Source organism: Acipenser ruthenus, chromosome 5 (genome assembly GCF_902713425.1).
Source record: "Acipenser ruthenus chromosome 5, fAciRut3.2 maternal haplotype, whole genome shotgun sequence".
NCBI lineage: Eukaryota > Metazoa > Chordata > Actinopteri > Acipenseriformes > Acipenseridae > Acipenser > Acipenser ruthenus.
In genome coordinates, this window is record NC_081193.1 from 9,897,961 (window position 1) to 9,920,866 (window position 22,906).

Consider the following 22,906-nt stretch of genomic DNA (forward strand, 5'->3'; position numbering starts at 1 on the left):
TCCTAAACAAAATGTATATACGCCCAATGCTAATCCTCCCTAGCAATTTTATTTTTCTAGCCCAACAAAATAGTTCATAATACAGCTAACAATTAATAAAATATTGCAGTTGCTTTTATAAAATGTATACACATAAGGTTATGCTAAAAACAGATGATTTTATTCTATACAGGTTTTGCTTGGTTCAGCACGTTTTCTTGCCAACCAAATGAAATCTGATGAACGTGTTTGCATGTTGGGTCAAAAATGTATGCAAGACATTGGATACCTTCCAGTGTTCCTTTGGTAATGCCCCATAATCATATGATTTGTATTCTGTTGCCCTGTTACTTATATTCTTAAGACTACGGTAATGTCTCTTCACTAAGTGACCAGTTGACTTCAGGAAAGCTGGCAGGAAGTCGCTTGCTTAGACATGCCTGGTGATAATTCAGTCACTTGAATAATCTTGGGCTTATCTTCGTCATAACAACAAATCAAAGACAGGATTAAAGAACAATGTTTAGATAGCGTGACAATTTGTGCAGACGCCTCTCTCAAAGCCAAAAATGATACCCTTACTGCTTTTGGCACCTGGTATTCTCAAACAGGACAGGGTGAAACCGTGGGGATATGATGCAATCAGAATTCAGGGTGGTAATGCTACAGGCATATATTTTAAAACAGCTGTGTTGTCTAATTCTGCAGCATACATCTTTCAGTAAAGGATTAACTAGAATATTTTTAATGCTTTTAACTCAACTGACTGTCATCTTTAGCAATAAGGACGATCCCCATTAATAAGGCTTGGTGGTAACAGCTCCAGTACATTACATAAGAAACTATTTCTGCATTCCTTGCTGGTAGTTTAAGTGGTTATTTGGCATAAGTAAGAAATATTTAGGTGGAATGCTTTGTTGACTGCAGTATGTCTAGAAAGTTACAGGAACAGATATATTACCCATCAAATTTATCCAGAAATTAAAGCTGAAATAATAATAATAATAATAATAATAATAATAATAATAATAGACACACACATTGAAGTGAAAAGAAGAATATTTTGGCCTGTATTTAAGATTGCATTGGATTTAGGATTTCAGTCATATAAAGTGATATGCTGGTTCTTAAAAAAATCTCCAGGGGAGAAAAGACAGAACAGTTTGGTCTGTACAAAGAAACACAGTTTCTACAAAACAAAGTATTTTCAAGGTCTGTTGGTAACTGGTAATGAAGGCCTTTCAGCAGTTTACCACGGCACGGTTCCTTGGACCGGTTGCTGCCGACAGCCCAGTGCATCTGGACAGCTCCGGACTAGTCAGGGCAGCCAGTGAACAGTCCTGCCCTGCAGACACTGGATTAACTAATTAAAGGTCTTCCCCTTTAAAAAGGTCTTCTCCCCCTGCCCATGCTGCCCCCCCTGCCCCCCCTGCCCATGCTGCCACCCCACCCCCTGGCAGGTTTGCTTTGGAGATGCCCCGCAGCCCGTCTCAGTTTTTTCCGTTCTTGATGGTGCTGCCACTCTGCTTCCTGTTGCTTTTGTTGCTGCTCAGTCTGAAAGAGGGAGAGAAAAAACTAAATTACAAACCTACTTAAAGCCTTAATGTTAACTGAGTGTGAGCCCGACCAGCCTTCTGCAGCTGCTAAAGGCAGACAGAATTTCAGGGAGACAATGAATTACAAAGGGATGATTGAACTGGGGTGAGGCATTAGTGTTGGGGTCACTTTACTCTTTCACCAGCTGCTCATCAATTCAAACCTTCCTGATGAAGTGTAACATGTGACTAAATTGAACTTGCATCTCCCTGCACTTGTCCCTGCACTTGCAACTAAAGGACATGGGGCAGCTAGCATTAGCAATGGGCTGAAAAGAGTACAAATATCCAACCTAATGCTTAATTCAGGATACTTTCCCAGTACATCGGCAGAAGCATTGGGTAACCTAGTTATATTAAAATTATACAATGCACTGGTACGACCACACCTAGAATACTGCGTCCAGTTCTGGTCCCCTTATCATAAGAAAGTCAATGAGACATTGCAGAGAGTACAGAGGAGAGCAACACGATTAATTCCATGATTGAAGGGTATGTCAAATGACGACAGACAGCTGAATCTGTATAACCTAGAAAGTAGGAGAGTCACAGGCGACTTAATAGAGGTATTTAAAATTGTCAAGGGGGTTAACAAAGTAACTTCTGAGAATTATTTTGCCACAGGTCACAGAAAGCAGAACCAGGGGCCACAGGTGGAAGCTGAAGAAGGGCATATTCAGAATTGAGGAGAAAAGGAGCTTTTTCACAGAAAGGGTGGTGAACCTTTGGAACAGGCTGCTGTCCAGTAGGATCCTTCAAGCACAGACGATGCTGCCATGAACAATACTGTATAACCCTCTCTGTGACCATAATAAGACCTTTAACGCTGTCTGGAGGAGGTTTTATTTCCCCTAATAACTAAATAGTTAGGGTTTTTTTTTTGTTTTTCCTCTCCTGAGTGCTAATGTACCACGCTTGCATTAAGCGAGCATAGGGAGGTCAAACTGCCTTTTGTCATTCTAGAATTTCTTATGTTCTTATTGCTGTCTTTAGAAAACAGTCTGTAAAAAGCTAGATTGTGCTAGACTGGTGCTTTAAGGCATGTTTCCTTAATCAATCATGTCCTTGGCCAGTAAACATAACCTTCATCAGTAACACAGTGGCAATGTATGTTCTTTAAGATACAATTAAGAACCGACAACAGTACAAAACATCGTGGCTCTAAAATTGCAACTGTTTGTACTAATTTCCATAGCAACAAAGAAAATATGTTCAGTTTGCATACCTACGTAATTTTTTTGTAGGAGGATTAAAAACAGGGGACAAGAGAAAAGGAGAAAACAAATTCTGGCCTTGGTTAATAGTTTGTTAACACAAGCCTTGCCCAAGGCACAATCATTTATTCACTGGGCAATGGAATTTGTAGGGTCAAAACATGGGGACCCTTATACACTGATCGTGTGTCTATCTGTCTAGCGGTCGGAAGTCATTTGAGTCATGTTGGGGTGCACGGTAACCCTTTGTTCATTATACAGGCCATACACATAGCAGACTACTTCCACAAATTAAAAATCCCTGGGAAGCTAGCTAAGCACCATTTGATTTTCACTTCCAACATATACAACTGAAGCAAGCATTCAATATCATAACACGGTCATCAACATTAGCCTTAGTTCTTAAAAATGCTAAACACACTTGCAATGTTATAATAACAGGTGAGTTTGAAAAATAACTGCCCAACGCTTTTGTTACGATCAAACCTAAAACAATATCTGGACCGCCAGAACATTTTGAACAGACTGCCAAGTCATATGCCAATCTAGGTTTTGCTTGCATTCACACTGGAAATGCTGTGAGTTTTTCAGACAGCATAGTTCTTATGGGAGTGTGGTTCTTATGAGAGGGTACAGTATGCGTCGCTGTGATAGTAAGGGGTAGATACACAGCAAGCTCTATTAATTAAACAAAATGTACACCAGAATTAGCAGCTATAAGGTCACACGCTGGCTGTATTGGTTTACAATAGATCCATCTGGCTGACGTAGTGGGGCGGACTTAGAAAGCATAGAAACCAAGCAAATCAGGTTAGATTCCATTCCAAGAACTAGAGACAGCACGCAATACTACAGTAGTAGAAAGGGGCTATTAAAGCATTGACTAAACATAGTACTGGGGGCCTGCTTCGCTGTGGTATTACTTAAAACAGCCAGCTGCCCAGGGCTGACTCATCACCAGCAGGGCAGCATTTCTGCGATATAATTTGATCTCAGTTGCTGACACACTGACCTGGTAGATCATTTCCCATGAGATTTTAAACTGTCAGCTTATGTAATTCCTGCATGAACAAAGAAAGCTCTCCACTGGAAGAAATAAATAAATAAATAAATAAATAAACGGTTTATTCAAGCCTGAGTTAACTTGTGGCATGGTCTGATGATATTCACCCACCACAAGAATGTTCCCAGCACAAAACAACCACCCTACACAACACCAAATAAAAAGTATGATCCAAAACCTCTGCCTAATATTGCCTATCATTACATAAAAGATTTGTTCATAGAAAATATGAAGGTAAATATAATGATATCTATCACATGCAAAACTATTAATTTGTTAAAAACAGTAATCAATTTCATTGGAAACACAAGAGCCTATCAGTAGTATTGTGACCTCGGCACCCTGACACTTCTTAATTATATTGAATCAATCGCTTTATTGTTCAGTAATTTTATTGTTAAGTATACTATAGTTCTTCATGAATATATTGGACTTTTTGCAGGGCAGAATGAATTTCAGGTAATCATCTGTTAATTACTTTTACTAGGAACATATCATTTTATAAAACAAACTAGGATTCCAGCCTTGGTAGTAGTAAATCACATTGAGTTTCCATAACTGTCTACAGAACAGCTTTAACGAGAGCATTCACAGCTATACAAAGGCTTTGAAAAGGACTTCTAGTCGAAACATTTGTCATTGAATTTAATGTTCTTTTAGTATTTTTATACTTTACATAAAAGTGCTATTAGAAGAAATGATTTCACGTCACCGGTAGCTGGACACTTCAAAGAATTTAACCACAATGTACAAGAATTGAAATGCACTGGAATCGAGAAGGTCTATATAGGAAGAAGGGGTGGTGATATTAAAATATTGAGATGTGCAGCCTTTTGGACTTATACTCTCAATACAATTACACCCTTTGGTATGAATGAGGAGTTGTTATTGTTCTTTCTTCATATACATACATGTAAATGTGAATGTGTATGTGTGTATATATATATATATATGTACATGTATATGCATGTGCATGTTTATGTATAGGTGTGCTTGTGGATGTGTTTGTTCTTGTTTGTGTATACGCTGTAGTTGAATGTAGATGTATTTTATCACCTATTGTGATTTGGTAGTATGTCTTTTTGGATTAATTTTGATATATTTAAAATATATTTGTTTTTAACTCTGAAAATAAAATAATATGAACTAAATTATTTGAACTTGCTTCTTTGATGAGCGCGGACATCCGATGTGAGGGAGACACAGTTTATTATTGCGAAGTTAACGCACCGACTTTTGGATTTTATGAAGAAACTTGCTGTGAATTAAGCGCAAGGGGTAAAGAACAAACATTCTAATATACAACAAGGAAGCAAAGGGCTTGCAAAACGTACCTTCTTCAATTTAAATGTCAGCTGCTTGCTGCCCACTGTGGCGTCCGACACATTCAGAGTTCCCGATTTCTCTTCAAACTTCAGCCGATCTTCAAGTGTTGTCCTGTTGGCCAGAGAATGTTTAAGAGTTAAGGAAAATCTTAGTGCAAGTTACTTGTTTGTTTATCAAAAAGGAGTGATCAAATGCTTTTAACCTAATGCCAGATTAACTAAAACAGGTTCTATACAAAGTATTTGGAATGACTTCAATATGTTTTTTCAGCCTGATGGGCTTAGCTGTTGCACGGTTGGTTAAAGAATAAAGAACACTGAAAAGGATTGAAGAGTTTGGTTGTCTAAGTGTGCTGCTCAAGCCACAAAACCTTTTCCACTGGGCAACTTTCCAGTCTGTCTAAAACAGAAGCTGCACAAATTGGTGGTCACATCTGGGACAGCATGAGGCATGTGTGGAAGCCATCTATGGCTTGTGAATAAAACACAGAGAACACCAGTATCCAGTGCTTTACTTTCATAACCACCAAAATTAAATCACAATTTATTTTTGTGTGGGGTGGGGGTTGAGATGTCCCAAGAATAAATAAAGAATAAATAAAATTAGTCCCAAGAATAAATAGAGTTCTAATTAGTATTAACGACCGTACATGTAGACCAGCGATAGCCAATACATCAAACACTGCGATCCATTTTGGTGGATCTCAACGAGCTCTGCGATCCACCAGTAAGCTATGACCAACAATTATTAGTGGGATTTAATATAATAGTGTCCAATACGTAAGATAGCAATAATAAAACAAGCACAATGCAGCAACATCAACTATTTTGTTGTTTTGTGTACTATTAAGTAGCTGGGTAAAAATAAAGTGTGCTAAATTCAAAGAACACATTACAGAAATGATATTTTAGCGAAAAGGGAAATACATTTAAAATAAATTGAGCAGTATAAATATGCAGGTTTTTTTTATTTATATATTTTAAACCGGACACTTAAGGTTTAGCGAGGGACTACTGTATTTTATATTTGTAGAACCAGCGGAATCTAAATAAGCAAACACCATGATAATTGTAATTATCGTTTCAATATTGTTCCAACCCTACTTAAAAAAACAGTTAAAACACACAGCTCAAAGAAGTTACATTCCAGTGCCTATGAGCATCAAATCCATATGCAATTATGTGCCATATATGGCCCTCCATGCCTGCTCACAGGCTGGCCATGTCATTTTGTTAAGCAATGAAAGTAACCCTTGGCCGGTTGTCAAAGCCCCTGCTCTTAATAGGCAAGCTGCCAATTGGAAAAGGGTGGCTATTCTAGGAGTTAGCCCCCTCCTTACTTAAAGCTACAACAGGCCTTATGCTGTAGGTGGATACCTCTGTTTAAGGATTAAGTCATCTGTAGTAATCTGCATTACTAGCCACTGCTATGGAGATAATAAATGCAATGATATTGCAATGGCCAAAATAATAGTTAATTGAATTTTGCAATGTCGTTTCTTGGCTTCAACCATTATTTCAAATTGTGTAGCCCTTTTCTAAATTTAACAGTGAGGTACTGCACTGAACTGCAATACAACACCTGCTGTGCTAGTTCCTTCTGGATTAAACCCAAGACAACTATACATAGGCCAGTGTTCGAGAGTTGGGATGACACAATATAACCATCTTCCTTTTTGTATATCTGACTGTCCATTCATTTTCCCAATCCTTGCATTTTTCTGTATGTCATAATTCTGTGTAGATGTCATTAATTAGAGAATGAGTAGATGTAAATAGGAGGTTCTTGTTTCAGAGTTGAATATTCCAGTTCCAACTGCTTGAAAGAAATACTGTTGAAATCGTGCTTTGCCTCAATAATAATAATACATCTCAGCATTAACCCTTTGCGGTCCATTTATTCAGCGCCCGTCAGGCGTGTCCAATTTATTGTCCAATTTATTTTCACACAAGCTATTTATTTTACACATGCTGTTTAAAAGTAATTTTATTCACAGTAAAACATTTAAAAAGGCACTGCATATCAACAGGACACTCAATACTGCATCTCCAGCCCTGCCCCACTCTTTGTTCGCTGTGTTTATCACATATCTCTTCATAGTACTGCATACTGATAAATCATCTCCTGATCACTCGTTTTATCACCAAACCCCTCAATAATGCTATCCAAGTCATTATTTTATTACTATAACATCTCAAAAAGATTGGCAAATGTCCGCGATATTCTTTGAGCGCTGGATGCGGAAGCAGCTATCTTGTTTGAATATGCCCGTGTTATGTCTGTGGTGAAGGGACTATGAGTATTGCTCAGTTCCGCCTCAGTTTTTTTTTTTGGCTTCTATCGGCTTCTCTGCCATTGAAAGCTTTTCTTGTCTTTTTCCGGAGAAAAAACGACTAGGGACCTGTGCTTGACGTCTTTTTGATGATGTCAGACAGGGTCTGGAAAGGAAAAATGGTAATGTTGGACCAGAGGACCGCAAAGGGTTAAGACCCAGATATGGGTCTTACAGCATTTCGTAGCACAGTTTATGCTGGCCATAACATGAATACCTGCAAGATTTTAAATTGAAAACAAACTAACAAAAACACATGCAAACTCACTTCTGCAGCTTCTGTTTTCTGGCTGCATCTTTGAAGCTCCTAAACTCCTCTCCTGCTTTGATCTCAAAGAACTTGGGCTCCAGGGAGGTGCGCCGATCCTCGCGGGATTTCTCCTTCCTCTCCTGCCGCTTGGCCCGCTCCTCGAAGTACATGAGCTTGCGCTGCTTCCTCACCTCCTCCACCCAGCCCTTGTCATCGTCTGAGCTCTCGGAGCTCTCTGCATCACTGGGCTTGCCCTCCGGCTCTTCCTCTTCCTTCTGTAATGGCAGTGGAAATTGAATGAGTGCTATCACAGTTTACTGCCTAAAAGCTTAGTGTTATCTAACTGTTAAGAGGTAAAAAATAATAAAAAAAACTCTTACCAAGAGAATTTCGTATATGTAATCGCTTCAGGAGATGATTGATCATACATTTTCACTTTTTTCACTCGTCTAACTTTCTTATATATTCTTTCTAAAAGTGCATGACCAGAGTTCAGGACTTGACATTTTGTTCTAGTTGCCAACTGCCTTAAATATGTAGCCCACACAACATAAGACAAAGTGTCTTATAGAAGTAAGAGTCTGCTAAGAAATAAATAAATAATAAGAGTCAGCACACCTAGTGCACAGTGGTGTTTTACAGCCATATAAAAAGAAAATAGATGAATAGATGGTGCTGCCTCTTATTCTATGAAAATGTAGTTTGAAGATACACTTTTAAATTGCATTCGTACGTTAACTCTAGAGCCTCGACTCACAGCTGACTACCAAAAACGTATGTAAATTGCTGAAAAATATCAGTAGTCATGTTACAAAAAGTATTAAATCAGTGTATAGCCAGAAACCAGAAAAACACGGGAAATGGTTACTCAATTCACGCTGACTTCATCCCTTTCATTAAAAAAAACCCCAAAAAAACACACAACTACACAAACCTCCCAAAAACAAACTACCTTTCCCAGTGCAGTTGGGCAATATCCCTCCTTCCTGACTTGTATCTATCATTGATTCGTTCTGAATACTTTAAACCCACCCCAACTATGGAGTGGCAGCAAATTCCTACATTTCTATTGGAGACTCCGCTTGCAAGATTTAAAACAAGATAACGATTAGAAGGCTTGTTCGCTGGATTTAAAGCTATATTACAGTTATACCTGCTCAGGTGCTAATTCACACTCCAGCTTCCGCAGCTGCTTCTTCCTCTTCTCGTTCACCTTGGATACAATGGGGTTCAGGAGTCTGAACTCCTCGCTAGCCTCGTCCACCTGGTAATCCGGGTTCTCAAACATCACTTTGAACCGATCGTCGCTCAGGATGTTCGGCAGATTCTGGGAATCAAAAACATTTCAAACAGCAAAAGTTAACATTAAGTAGTTTTTAACTTGTAGAATCCTTGATGCATTCCTTGCGACAGTGGTAAATACAAAATTCGAGCCTTCGCTATCAAGACAAAAAAAAAAGAAAAAAGATCAACATGACCTACAACCATCTAATGTAAAGTGCAAGTGTGAAATAAATACAAAGGAAGGAAAAGGAGACAAGTTCTTCCATGCATCCCTACATTTTGGAACTCTCGACTTGTGGTATAGAATGTCATAAGCTAGTTTTATCACAGTTGATTGGTGGTTCTACCGTAAGTCATGAAGAAGGAGGTTTTAAACAACTTGGATGGTGGAAGCAGTGGGTGCAGACACAGCATTTACCTTTCCCTTCTTTTTCTTCAATGTCCGCTGGTCTGCCTCTTCCTCTTCTTCAATCAGTTTTATAGCCAGCTGTTTGTTGACCTTTGGCAATTTCTAAATTTAAAGCACCAAGAAAATGTTAAAATAAACAATATACATAAATCAAAATTGTAGCTGATTACACATTTCTGGGATATGCAACAATATTGGATGGGCCTGTGTGTAAAAAATGCACACAACAAAATGTATACAAACAAAATCCCATATATTTTTCTACTTTAATTAGCATTTAATTGTTAGATCTTTGGACCAACTGATCAGCTATTCAACTACATTTAAGACTATTTAAGACTGCAGTAATAGAAAAGTATGTGATTGTTTGTTAGTATGAAAATGCCACAATTCCATAAAACAAAAAATAAATAAAGCATTTTTAATAACTACAGTAGTTGAAAGCTATTCTTTCAGATCTGTATTAGCCCTTCTGGTGTTCTCCCTCAGGGGACGTTTATTGTCCCACTTACTAACAATATAACATTTAATAAAAATCCAGTGAAATGAGGTCCATGAAAAACAGATTTAACCATTTCCAGTATAATGACCGTGTCCTTGTGGATTCCACGGTGAGAATGTTTTGCATTAGGAGCCTGGAGTGTTGACTGAGCAAGTCACAACTATGCATATTGAGCTGTAATGTATCTTAGCTATAAACACCCATTCCAACCAGTGTCGTTTATCAGTAAATAGGAGGTGGTGTGGTCCAGTGGTTAAAGAAAAGGGCTTGTAACCAGGAGGTCCCTGGTTCAAATCCCGGCTGAGCTACTGACTCATTGTGTGACCCCGAGCAAGTCGCTTAACCTCTTTGTGCCCCGCCTTTTGGGTGAGACATTGTTGTAAGTGACTCTGCATATGATGCATAGTTCACACACCCTGGTCTCTAAGTCACCTTAGATAAACAAATAATAAATACAAAAACATCTGAAACACTCATCCTTCTTTACCTTTATCTGGACTCTCTGAGCCCTTGTTTCTTCTATCTTCTGCCTGATCTTATCTTTGCGGTATTCATCATAGGCAAATGGGTTTGCCATGGTCTTGACCTATAAAACAAATCCTTATTAAACTTTCTGAAATAGCCCATATTCTAAATGTCATACAGAAATAAAAGTAAAGCATTCACTTTGGCAATGTTATTGTTGTCGTAGTTCATATAACAGACCTTGTGATACAATCGGATATCCATGAAGAATCCATGCATGTAGGCCCGGAGCAACGGGGAACCAATTAGATGTGCAAGTCCTGAAAGAGAAGACGATATTGTTTATAAATAAAGCTATACTGTATTCTGATTTGGTGGCTACATTGGAAAAAAATACATTCCAATCTTTCGTTACATTCATATAATGGTTGGGAAATTGAAGGAATCATATTACTCTCATACAGGAAACATGCTAAGATTCTTTAAACGTTTCCAAAAAACAGGTCATGAATATAAATAGAACCATTATGATGTTCATCTTCATGTCAATTTGCTATTGGCTGTACTTGATTTGCATCCTGGTTAACATAAGGTTTCCTCAAACTTATACACAAGTAGAGCTATGCAATGCTGTTATCTTGATTTTTATTACCGAGGGTGATGAGTCTAGCAGACCGGGTCAGATCCATCCATTTCTGACTGTTATAAAGTCACTTAACCATTTTGTACAGCAGCAGTGACAAACACAAAGAAAATCCACTGGAGAACAATGGAACATGGCAAGTGAAAGCACCAAACAAGGAGCCACAGCATGCTAGGACTGCTACCATGGCTCTCAGAGGGTGCTGTGGCTGAGAGGTATTATTGCATCACCAGCTAAATATAAACACTATTGGTCTCAAGGAAGGATTTCATCACCAGAATAAAATTGGAAAGAGAAGAATGAAGACTATTGACTTCATAATAGATGGCTCTTTTTATAATAATATGGGGTGTCTTCACTCCAAATTTTAATGAAATCAACTATTAATTTGAAAAGTGCCAGAATTGGAGGTTGGCACTGTCCACTGTTTGATTCCAAAATAACCCCAGTTAGCATCCTTTGGTTAGTAATAAAAAAACTCTCTGTGTAACTTTATAGCAGATTGATCCAATGAAAGAGGTTGCTTACCCAAGTTGTCCAAGTCCTTTCGGGTGACAAACTTGTAGTCGTCATACACAGTGGTCTCAGGGTTCTCCTCCAGCTCCTCTGTGAGGTTGTCTAAGAAAGAGCACCAGCGTGGAGCAGGACCCAAGGCCTTTAAACAAGAAAAACAACAAGGAGATTCAGTTTAATACAGGCTTTCCATTAGACGACATTAAAAAAAAAACAACTAATAAATCACCGTTCAAATAACATATACCTTAATAGAAACTTTAAACCACCTAATTTGAAATCGAGCAGCATTGATATTAGTTACCACAGAACCCTGTCCTTCATTTGATTAGGTACAGCACAGTTACAATAAGAGTTCAAAATATATTGTGCCCAACTGAGCAAGTTTATCAATACATAATAACAATAACAATAACAATAATAATAATAATAATAATAATAATAATAATAATAAAGCAGCTCATGTAACATCTTGTTTAAGATCAAATCATAGTAAGTATCCACCTGTTATGTCCCACTTTTTAGTTGTATTCAAATTCAAAACTAATGGTCTGTCACCCTGATGGCTTGTGGGTTGACGTCAGACCAGGAAATACAAACAATACTGTGGGTGGAAGCGCTGGTGCGCGTATTTATTGAAAATAAATGGTTTGAACAAACAGAAACAAAACACTGAACCCAAAACAAAACGGTGGCTAAAATAAACAGGTATTTATAATTTCAACTTTTGCTTATTAATCATTCAGTCAAGTCCAGGCACAGTCTGCACGTGAACTGCTTTTAAAACACCTGTGCACAAATCCATACGTTTTAAATCATAGAACACGACACAAATACACAATAACCAAAATACACACAGGGGCGGGGTGTACCTCGCCACATGGTCTCAAAGCACTACAATAAATAAATAAATAAATAAACTTACAGGAATGTAAAATGTATTCATTTTAGGATCTTCATTAGCTGTAAACAACATTCCTGTGGGGAAATAAATCAAGTGATATTGTTCTTCATTAACAGTAATCTCGAAGATACATCTGAATATAGTTCAAGCAGTTTCAAAGAAAATCATGGTTTGTGTCTACTTTTAAGATTTCCAAAGTTGGTGTTTTTTTAAATTTGAAAAGAGAAAAAAATAAACACATACATATATGTATTACTGACAGATATTGACATTTCTGTGGACTGAATATTAATTTGCATTGATGGTGGTGGTGGTGTTTGAGACTCCTTAAATGAGGGAATTATAACCAGAATTATTGTTATTAAACGTTTCACTGGTCCTAAAAAACCCAAATCTGCTACAATTTTGCAAAATCTCATTGATTTATGTCAAAATATAATAGAAAAAAAATAAGGCAGTACATTTGAGCTTGAAGTAATGCTAAAGAATACATACAAGCAAATGATGAAAGGACCTTTCTCCTCTGCAGGAGTTGAACTGCACATACCTGAATTAGGATAGAGACAGACATCGTTTATATCATGTTCTGGCTCAAGTGTAGAAAATATTTTTCCCTACAAATCAAGAGAATATGTGCTTACTAGTCATGGACAATTTTAAATTGCAATGAAAATGATGAAGGGGGACAGGGGCTATTTTAAATACCTAAAACAGGAGCAGATCTAAATACAGCTGTGTCACAAAGACGGCCGGAGTGGGTGGCGTCAGACCAGAGCCAGGAAATAAACAACAGAGAGGTGTGGTTTGGTGGAGCTGAGCAAATGGTTTTGCTCAGCATTTAATAAACAGAACAGAAAATAAAAGGTTTTAACACAAAAACACAGGACACGGCACTCGAGCCAAAACAAAAAGACAAACAAAACGGACTAGACAGACAAACACAGTGAGCAGATACGTTTAACTATTATTATTATTATTATTATTATTACCTCCGTCTCCAATCCCGTTCTCCACTCACTGAACACCCTACCCCCAGTGAAAGAACTGTGCATCTATATATACTGTTGTGCTGGGATTCAATTACTAATTAATTATTCACTTGAATCCCAGCACGTGAATTAATTCTGTGCAATCCCGTGCTCACACACTATTACTTTTTACTTGCACGTGATGTGATAGTGCAATCCCGTGCCTAAATATAATTATACAATTTAAATACTCGTGCTGCACACACCCATTTATATCCTGTGTACCAATGACTATACACCAACATTAACACACGCACGCAACATACAACACATAATATGCACACAGGGGCGGGGCACATTGCCACAAGCTGCTATTTACCTCTGCATTAATTATGACAATACATGCTATCCTATTGTGATGACTCCAGTTGCAATACAGACTTGATGGCACTCAATACAATAAAGACACCCTCCAAAGAGGTCCACGTTAGGCTGGGTTTTTGAGGCAACAGAATTAAGACCTGCGATTGTTAAGATCATTGAAATGGACCATAAGGTTTTATTCTCAAGTTTCTTCCAACTCATATAGAGTTCCTTGTTTCCAGATTGTCAGCGGTTGTTCAAAACTGTAGGTTTTTGTGGTCGAGTGAACAAGTTCAATAATTACATTATCTAGAAAGACACAGAGTAGTAGTCTTATTATTTTGTTAAGAAATATCCTGTGTCTTTAAATAAAACACCAAAAATAATACAATATAACTAATTTCAAATCATAAAAAACACACCTTGGGCACAGATGGATAAATATGATCACTTTCAGGTAGTTGGATAAGATGAACTAGAATATAGATGGTTTAATCGATGAGAAAACTCTTTACCAGATGTTGACTCACCGTATCTTTATTCCACATCTTTATGATCTTGGAATCTGCTGATAAAATCAAATCTAATTGATCCTGGAACTGAATGGATTTGATTGGAAGCCCATAGTGGTGATCCTTGACAAGCAGTGGACGATTAGAGCGGAGATCATACATCAAAATCTAGGTGAGAAAAAGGTAAAATCTTTTAAGAAAGACAATTAGAAAATGTTTTTGGCTAGGACAAGACAAAAAATAAGACTATATTAGACACTTGGGTTGATAAAGCTCACCCTTTTACAAAATCTCTATGTGTTGTTGTTGGTACTTTGTTTTCTTACCTGGCCTGTGCTTGTTCCAACTGCCATGTGCAAAGCCCCATTAAATTTCAAAGCAGACACCGATGGTAAACCTTCCACCCTACACAGAAAAGAAGAATCCCAAAATCAATCTCAGTGCAGCCTGTGCACAGAACATTCCACTCAATACTTCTGCACGCTTTGATATGGTGTGTCACTCTTCTACAACACCAGATGGAAGACATCATCATACCAGTTCACATTCAGAAATGTGCAATACATGGGAGGGATTGGTAAGTGAACTACAGAAAAAACTCTTTACTTTCTGATGCTGGACATTTATATCACTGTGGCTTTATAGCAGCACACCGATATCACAGGTGGCAGAGAAACAGGAGTGACATTTGTCTTTTTAGAACTAACTAAACTGCACTTTAACCCTTTGCGGTCCATTTATTCAGCGCTGTTTATTTTACACGTGCTGTTTAAAAGTAATTTTATTCATAGTAAGACAGGTTGAAAAGGCACTGCATATCAACATGACACTCAGTACTGCATCTCCAGCCCCGCCCCACTCCTTGTTCGCTGTATTTTTCACATACCTCTTCATAGTACTGCATACTGATAAATCATCTCCTGATCACTCGTTTTATCACCAAACCCCTCAATAATGCTATCCAAGTCATTATTTTATTACTATAACATCTCAAAAGGCTTGGCAAATGTCTGTGATATTCTTTGAGCGCTGGATGCGGAAGCAGCTATCTTGTTTGTTTATGTCAGTGTTATGCCTGTGGTGAAGGGACTATGTGTATTGCTCAGATCCGCCTACTTTTTTTTTTTTTTCTGGCTTCTCTCTGCATCTACCGGTCTCACTCGGCCATTGAAAGGTTTTCTCGGCTTTTTCCGGAGAACAAACGACTAGAGACCTGTGCTTGACGTCTTTTTGATGATATCGGACAGGACCGCAAAGGGTTTACTAGAAAAAAGACTCCAGATCCCATCTAGTGGTCACCACAACAATTGTAGACATACGGAAGACAATATACAAGAATGCATTATTTCATGTTAGATTTGGACAATTCTATGAAAATTGAACATGTGTTACACTGAGAAGGAACATCCATGCCCAAATTATTTATGGTGATGGGTCTATCCTAATACACAGAAGTCAGCTCATGAAACATTCCTGGGCAATGTATCCATTTACATGGGTTGGTTTAAAAATGATTTCTCAATAATTGAAACCATGGCAACCCTTCTGTGTGTTGCATAATAAAACCTCTGCACAGGACATTCAGTCCTTGTATCTCAAAAACGATTTAATAAAATCATGTAATACGACCAAGAGGAATGCTTACCAGACCCAACATGCCAAATCGCAGAGCTTCCTCTAAATATAATGACTTGGATGCAGTGCCTTTTAAACCTGTTTTACTGTGAATAAAATTACTTTTAAACAATGTGTGTAAAATAAACAGCTTGTGTGAAAATAAATTGGACCACAAAGGGCTAATCTCCAGTTTACCACCAATCAAAAGGCATCACTTACTCTGTATCTTCTGTCACACTGCTTAAAGCACAGTCCAGTAAGCCAACACGACCTCTAGTCCTTGGATCCCAGCACTCCACTTTACCCTAACAAATAAACATCAGTGAGCCAGTTATGCTGTTACCAAATTTAAAATTCCTAACAATGGAAAATAAAAGATATTAATTGCATGATAATGATCATCACAGGTTTGAACTACAGCCAAGAGCCTTAGGAAGCTGTCTATTTAGTGGATCGTCCCTTATAGTCAGATGTCAGAACTGTTGGTGGGTTAATTGATCAATTATAAGATTTATACTTCATGTATAAAATCAAGCCAACACTAGGCTGGATATCAAAGTGATTACATTGTTACATTTACCTCTGCTGTGCCAGTAGCAAACAAGTAATGGACAGGGTTAATGTCACACACATTGTTCTCCCTGAAATTAAATAAAACAAAGCATGTGTTATTTTCTATTAAAGAAATGCAGTTGTACATTATGTTTGTATACACTGTGTTAAAGTTAATGTCCCCCTGAAAAGGTGATACAAGTTTTATCAATAGTGCTGAATTTAGAAATACTGAAAGAAACTTAATACAGGTTTTGCATATAATGGAATAGATTTAAAAATGTAAAATTCAACATGAACCTAACCTGTTAATTATATTTTAATAAAAAAAAAAAAAAACATTTCCAATGATATTTAAAATTCACATTCCCCAATGTATTATCTATAAACCAGGATTAATGTTTACCTAAAGAAATATGTTGACTATAACCATAAACTTTGAAAGTTAAGTTAACCAATTAATGAAAGTTAATTATTTAAAAGGAACATTTACAATTAGCAGGACTTTGCACACAGTCGTGACCCCCACCAAGGTACCACACACACACACACAACTTTACTGCATGGTACATGTGCCCCCTAGTGGAATTATACAAAACTGCTGCCAGGTGCACAGATTCTTGCAAAACATACTTACGCAGCATCTGTTTGTAAGGAATTCAGAAATGTTCCTTGTTCCAGATTAAGTCTGTACACTTCTGAGCTACAAGAAGAACACATTAATAATAGATATTTGATACTGAATTTCATGACAGAGTCATATATATTGTGTCAGTATTTAGAAAGCACAATTTAAATAAATTTACATTAAACCGGTCCTGCCTACTTTGAGAACCTTAAAGATCCTCACTGAAGTACAGCAGACATGTTAAGCCTGACCCTATGAATGTATATTCCCAGTATAAGTATATCTCAAGTATATATTCCCAATATATACATTCAAATATATCCCAAGTATATGCATTCAAGTATATCCCACGTATATACATTCAACATCACCTGCTTTCTTTGTTTTATTCAATAACTAACTGCATCAGGTTCTCCTAATTAAACAGCAAATGTTTTCTACCCACCACATAACAATTTAATCCTCCTTACCTTGCTCCAACAAAGTACAAATCACATGATGGATAGTGATATGAAAAGTCTCTACCAAACTTTGGTATTCGTGTCTTGTAATAGTGACCGTGCTGTGAATGAAATTCTACATAGCGGTTACAGTGCAGGAAAACCAGCTGGGAAAGACAAAAAAAAAACATTATTAAATGATCCTTTCAAGTTATAGACAAACATCTGCAGTATTTCTATGGCATTAAGGGAGGGGATTATGGTGTTATTAAATTTACACGAACAATGGTAACATTTAATACAATCATTTTTATGTTGCACCTGGCAGTTCTGTTTCTTCATTTGGTTCATTTCAAACTCTTATATTGTGTGTATTGAACTGTAAGGTACTTTTCTTCCCCCTTTTGTTTTACTTTGGTCTCAAAAATATTGCAAAGTTTAGAAATGAAGCTGTGAACCCAGACTGCTAACAGAACTGGGGCACAACAGTTAAGGAATTACAAACATGGATCAACTTGTAATACTGCAACACCTACCTTGGAGTAATCGTCTGATAAGATGTCAAAAGTTACAACTGTGGAGAAAGAAAAAGAATTAACAGGAAAACATGCGTGCTGTGTTGTGTACTTTGTTATACTTCTGCGTAACAGATAATTCTGACCCCCAGTGTTGAGACAAAGTAATAGGCTATAAGCAGAAATATACAACAACCAGCCCCTGCTCTCCCATTGGTTTCTATGAAGATCAGCTATCCTGTTATTACTCATTAAAGGAGAAATAAAGCTCTAGTGCTGCGACAAATATCAGAATATCTAAACGAATGATGCCGGATATGTATTCAAAAGGCAAAAAAAACCCCAAAAAGTCATGTCTGTCTGCAAGAAATTATACAAGAATAGTCCTGTCTGATGTGTGGGTTTTCTATATAAAAAAAACTTAAAAAACTAAAAAAAAAAAAAGAAAAAAAAACAAAAAAAAAAAAAAAAGGGAAACAAAGTAATTGCAATTCAAGATGCCAAAAAGTGGCCTCCACTGAAAATCACAAGTACTGCTTCAGATTTGGGAAGAGTCTGAATCAGGGGCTGTTTCTCTCTAAAATGCCTGAGCATGACAGGGAAATGTGATCAACATTTGTTTTTTAAGTTTATACAAGCCCTATTTGCATAGTTAACTCTTTCTGTGGGCTACAATGATTATTTCAGACAAACAAAAGTAAATAAATAAAGTACTAGAAGAGTGAAAATGGCATTGCTGTGGGGTGTTTCTCTGTAATAATGGATCGCCCTCATGTTTTATTGAATCATTAATTTGATGTTTATATATTTATATTATCATTACCAAGTAAAATATTTTTCTGTCCAAAAATACTTAAAAACAGTTAGAATAAAAATGACCAGATATAAAAGTTAAGTTACAAACAATGGGGTAACCCCCTTCATTTTTTCCCAGTAGGAAGTATAAGTAATGGTAGTGCTATGATAAATCTTTATAAGGGTATAGACCGAATTAGGATACTGTAAACTTATAACATGTGCAGTGGAGGGCTTAGCCTAATGCCAGCCTATTATAAAGTATTGAATTTCCATACAAGTTTCCTGTCTATTTTCAATTGCAGTGAAAGAAAATTAAAATGGAAACACAGACAAAAGCACATTGTTTGTTGTGTGTGAAGTACAAACTAGCATACAGTATATGTCTTTACCCCAGGTATACACTTTTGGTACAGGAATGTTGTGCATTCCTCCTTTTTGATGGTAGTTTCTACTTACCGTCCGAGTCGAGACACCTTTCAAACTTCAAAGACAATTGGTAAGTATCATAGCAACGAACCCGAGGCTTGTATGTGCCTGGAAAATAAAACTTATATTTGCCACTTATGCAGACAGAATCCAAGTCTGAATACTAGTAAGGTCACTTTTTTTCTTTTAAAAACCCTCGTACTACAGATGTGTGTACACAGCTGTAAAACAAAGATTTTGAACACTCATGTGCTGTGTAACTTAAAGGACTCAGCATCTGGCTATTTTGCTAAACACGCTATTACACTAGAATTGACAGATTATGCAATATGCCAAGCAAAAAGTTAGTTTCCTTGAAAAACGGTCTAACACTTGAAACTTTTTGGTTAGAAAATAGTTTTCAATGCAGTTGCGTTGCCAGCTTACATTTACAAGTCATAGAGACTCAAAGCGATTATGCTTGTTTGGACTGTTACCAACACCATTGTGTCACTTTTTTTTGTAGATTATAGTAAGATAGTACTGTGCTTGATGGTTATTTTTTTTACTTCATTTAGATGACAACACACAGCTATATTTACATGCAGTGTCCTTAATCTACTTAATTCTACACTCTACAGTCGGCTGCTAGAGCTTAGTCTGGGCAGATTCTAAATTTAGGAGCTTCAAAGCCCCATTTAAGCCGTGCAGCATCTGGACACAATTCAAAGAACCAGACACCACTTACCAGCTGCCAAGATATACTGCCCATCTTTTGACACCTTAATCGCCGTGCTGACTGTTGGCATGTCAAAGTCCTGGATGAGCTCAATTCTCCTCTGTATATCTGCAAAAGAACAAAACCGTGATTATCAAGTAGTTGACGTTATACACACAGCGTCCTACTTCTATGAGAATCTGACAGTTGCATTCACTGTAAGATTACAGAATCATCATGTGACACTGCATTGAATCAGGTTTTTGTGTGTACAATTTCTGTCCGGTGTCATGTGAAATAGAGTCGGCTGCGCATGCTCAATGGAGAGCGCACGATATTTCATATCGAAGCCACATGAAATACTGCTTGTAGTGAAATGGTGTCCGGAGGGAAAAGGCACTTGAATCTGTATTCAGCGCAGTGAAGTTATGGTCATATCTATGCTTTTTTTATTATTATTTTGTAATCAGCAATTGTTTTTGTCATTTTTTCTCCCAATTTGGAATAGTCAATTATTTTTAGGATCAGCTCACCACTACCACCCCTGCGCTGACTCAGGAGCGGCAAAGATGAACACACGCTGTCCTCCGAAGCGTGTGCCATTAGCCGACCGCTTCTTTTTCACACTGCAGGCCCACCATGCAGCCACCTCGGAGCTACAGCGTAGGAGGACAACGCAGCTCTGGGCAGTTTACAGGCAAGCCTGCAAGCGCCCAGCCAGACCACAGGGGTTGCTGGTGCACGGTGAGCCGAGGACACCCTGGCCAACCAAAGCCCCCCCACCCTTGTGCGGTGCTCGGTCAATTGTGCGCAGCCCCCTGGGAACTCTCGTCCATGGTCGGCAGTGGAATAGCCTGGACTCGAACTGGCGACATCCAGGCTATAGGGCACATCCTGCACCACGCGGAGCACCTTATCTATGCTTTGTTTGAATAGTATATTTTAGAGAGCCTAATTTAATCCAATTAGTAATAAACAACAAAAGATAAAGATTGTTTTATACATTCTGACACATCTCACAGTATTATCATGTTGTATTTGTCTGTAAGAAAAAATATATTCTTAAAAAAACAAAAAATAATCTTGTCTGAATGATAAAACGATTTTTAGTCGAAAGTTAAAGCCTTTCTTGATGATATTTAGAAAAACACACGAGACCTTTTAATAATAAAAAAGTATACCCGATTAAAAAAAATAAAAAATAAAATCACCCGAATTTGGAAACAATTTATGAAAAAAATCAGAACCAGTAGCCCTAATTAGAATCTATTTGTTAAACACCATTCCAGGATAACTTGAACACCGAAGACAATTAATATCCGAACGAAACCAACAACCTGTTACTTATCTGGCTCAGCTAAGTCTCAATTACAACAAAACGAACAATCAAAAATAGAAAAAGTAACTTGTTTGTAATAAAAGGGTGTTCTTTATAGTAACGGTTACATTATCCTGAGATTGAACAGTATTTCACAAAAAAATAGGGGCGTGGCAAATAGGTTGGGGTTAACTTTGGACACTTTCATAGGGACACTTTCCCATCAATTTCCTGGCATTTAGAAACATAATGAGATGTTGCACTGAATCAGGTTTGCTTTAGTTGCTTCATATTACTTACACCAAGTAAGGCTATAATGTAAGTCATTAAAACAGACGAGAAATAAAAACAGATAATTAAGCTGCATTCCCACCCAATATAGTTACTGCTGGAGTATATAGTTACTGCTGGTCCAGTGGTTAAAGAAAAGGGCTTATAACCAAGAGGTCCCCGGTTCAAATCCCAACTCAGCCACTGACTCATTGTGTGACCCTGAGCAAGTCACTTAACCTCCTTGTGCTCCGTCTTTCGGGTGAGACGTAGTTGTAAGTGACTCTGCAGCTGATGCATAGTTCACACACCCTAGTCTCTGTAAGTCGCCTCTGTAAGGCGTCTGCTAAATAATAATAATAATAATAATAATAATAATAATAAGCAGCACATTTAGTGGCTGGAATTGTACTATTACTATACTGTTATTTTCATAACGCACCCCCTACTCACCAACATCTTTTTTCTGAAGCGCTCTTTTCTTCCGATCTGAGAGCCACTGCAAATACAATAGTAATTGTTAACCCTTAATTAAAGCGCTATATCCCATGCTGATACCTCCCCCACCATGCACACACACAAACAAATCAACACAGTTTTACTGTTAATACCTTCATTGACATTAGTATTTTCATACACAGCACAGATTTATAACACAAATGATTTAGTCAAAACCACTATTCATAATCAGATACAATACCAATAAAACTGTCTGTCATGTTACCCGGGGTGAGGTTGACATTAAATTTAGAAACAACCTGAGGCTGTAACCAGTGTGTTTAGTTTGAGAACAAATACGTTAAACAAATACGTTAAACAAATACATCAAATAGTTATAATAATAATAATAATAATAATAATAATAATAATAATAATAATAAAAATGCAGATCTTTCAACAGACACATAACTTGCGTTTTAAATATTTCACTAACTTACCTCTGGTAGCGACTTCCCACAGCTCAGGTTATAGATCTTTACGTCGTTTACACTGGAGACCTGCATTATTCCTCTTCTCAATCAAGCCGTACCTTCATACTTTATGTAAAATAATAATAATAATAATAAATATTTTCCGTTTTGCCCCTTCACCCCACGTTGTTACTGAGTAACAACCAACACACTTAGCGTCAAGAGGCAACCGGAAGTGCGTGTTCCTGATAATAGGTCCGTGAAGAAACAGTACGTAATAAACATTTAGGGTCCTGTTATTGGTACTGTTATCTAGGACAATGAGAATGACTGTGTTTTACTGAGTGATATAGATCTTAAGAGGAAATAACAACAGGGATGGGTATGACTCCCATTGCAAAGCAGTTTGTTC

General features: G+C 37.4%; 1 protein-coding gene across 1 annotated transcript; it reads right to left on the reverse strand.

The window, feature by feature from the left end:
• Positions 1-1,020: 1,020 nt before the first annotated feature.
• Positions 1,021-22,762, reverse strand: LOC117402374 (nucleolar protein 10-like). The gene is made up of 21 exons (XM_034003446.3): positions 22,522-22,762; positions 22,037-22,082; positions 20,026-20,124; positions 19,329-19,406; positions 18,096-18,133; positions 17,590-17,726; positions 17,129-17,194; positions 16,520-16,580; positions 16,159-16,244; positions 14,649-14,727; positions 14,341-14,490; positions 13,027-13,093; positions 12,501-12,553; positions 11,591-11,717; positions 10,660-10,739; positions 10,442-10,540; positions 9,462-9,554; positions 8,913-9,086; positions 7,778-8,034; positions 5,186-5,288; positions 1,021-1,533 (listed from the first exon to the last, which is right to left on the reverse strand). The coding sequence occupies exons 1-21, from the start codon at positions 22,585-22,587 to the stop codon at positions 1,363-1,365; spliced, it is 2,130 nt and encodes a 709-aa protein (XP_033859337.3). The 5' UTR covers positions 22,588-22,762; the 3' UTR covers positions 1,021-1,362.
• Positions 22,763-22,906: the final 144 nt, after the last annotated feature.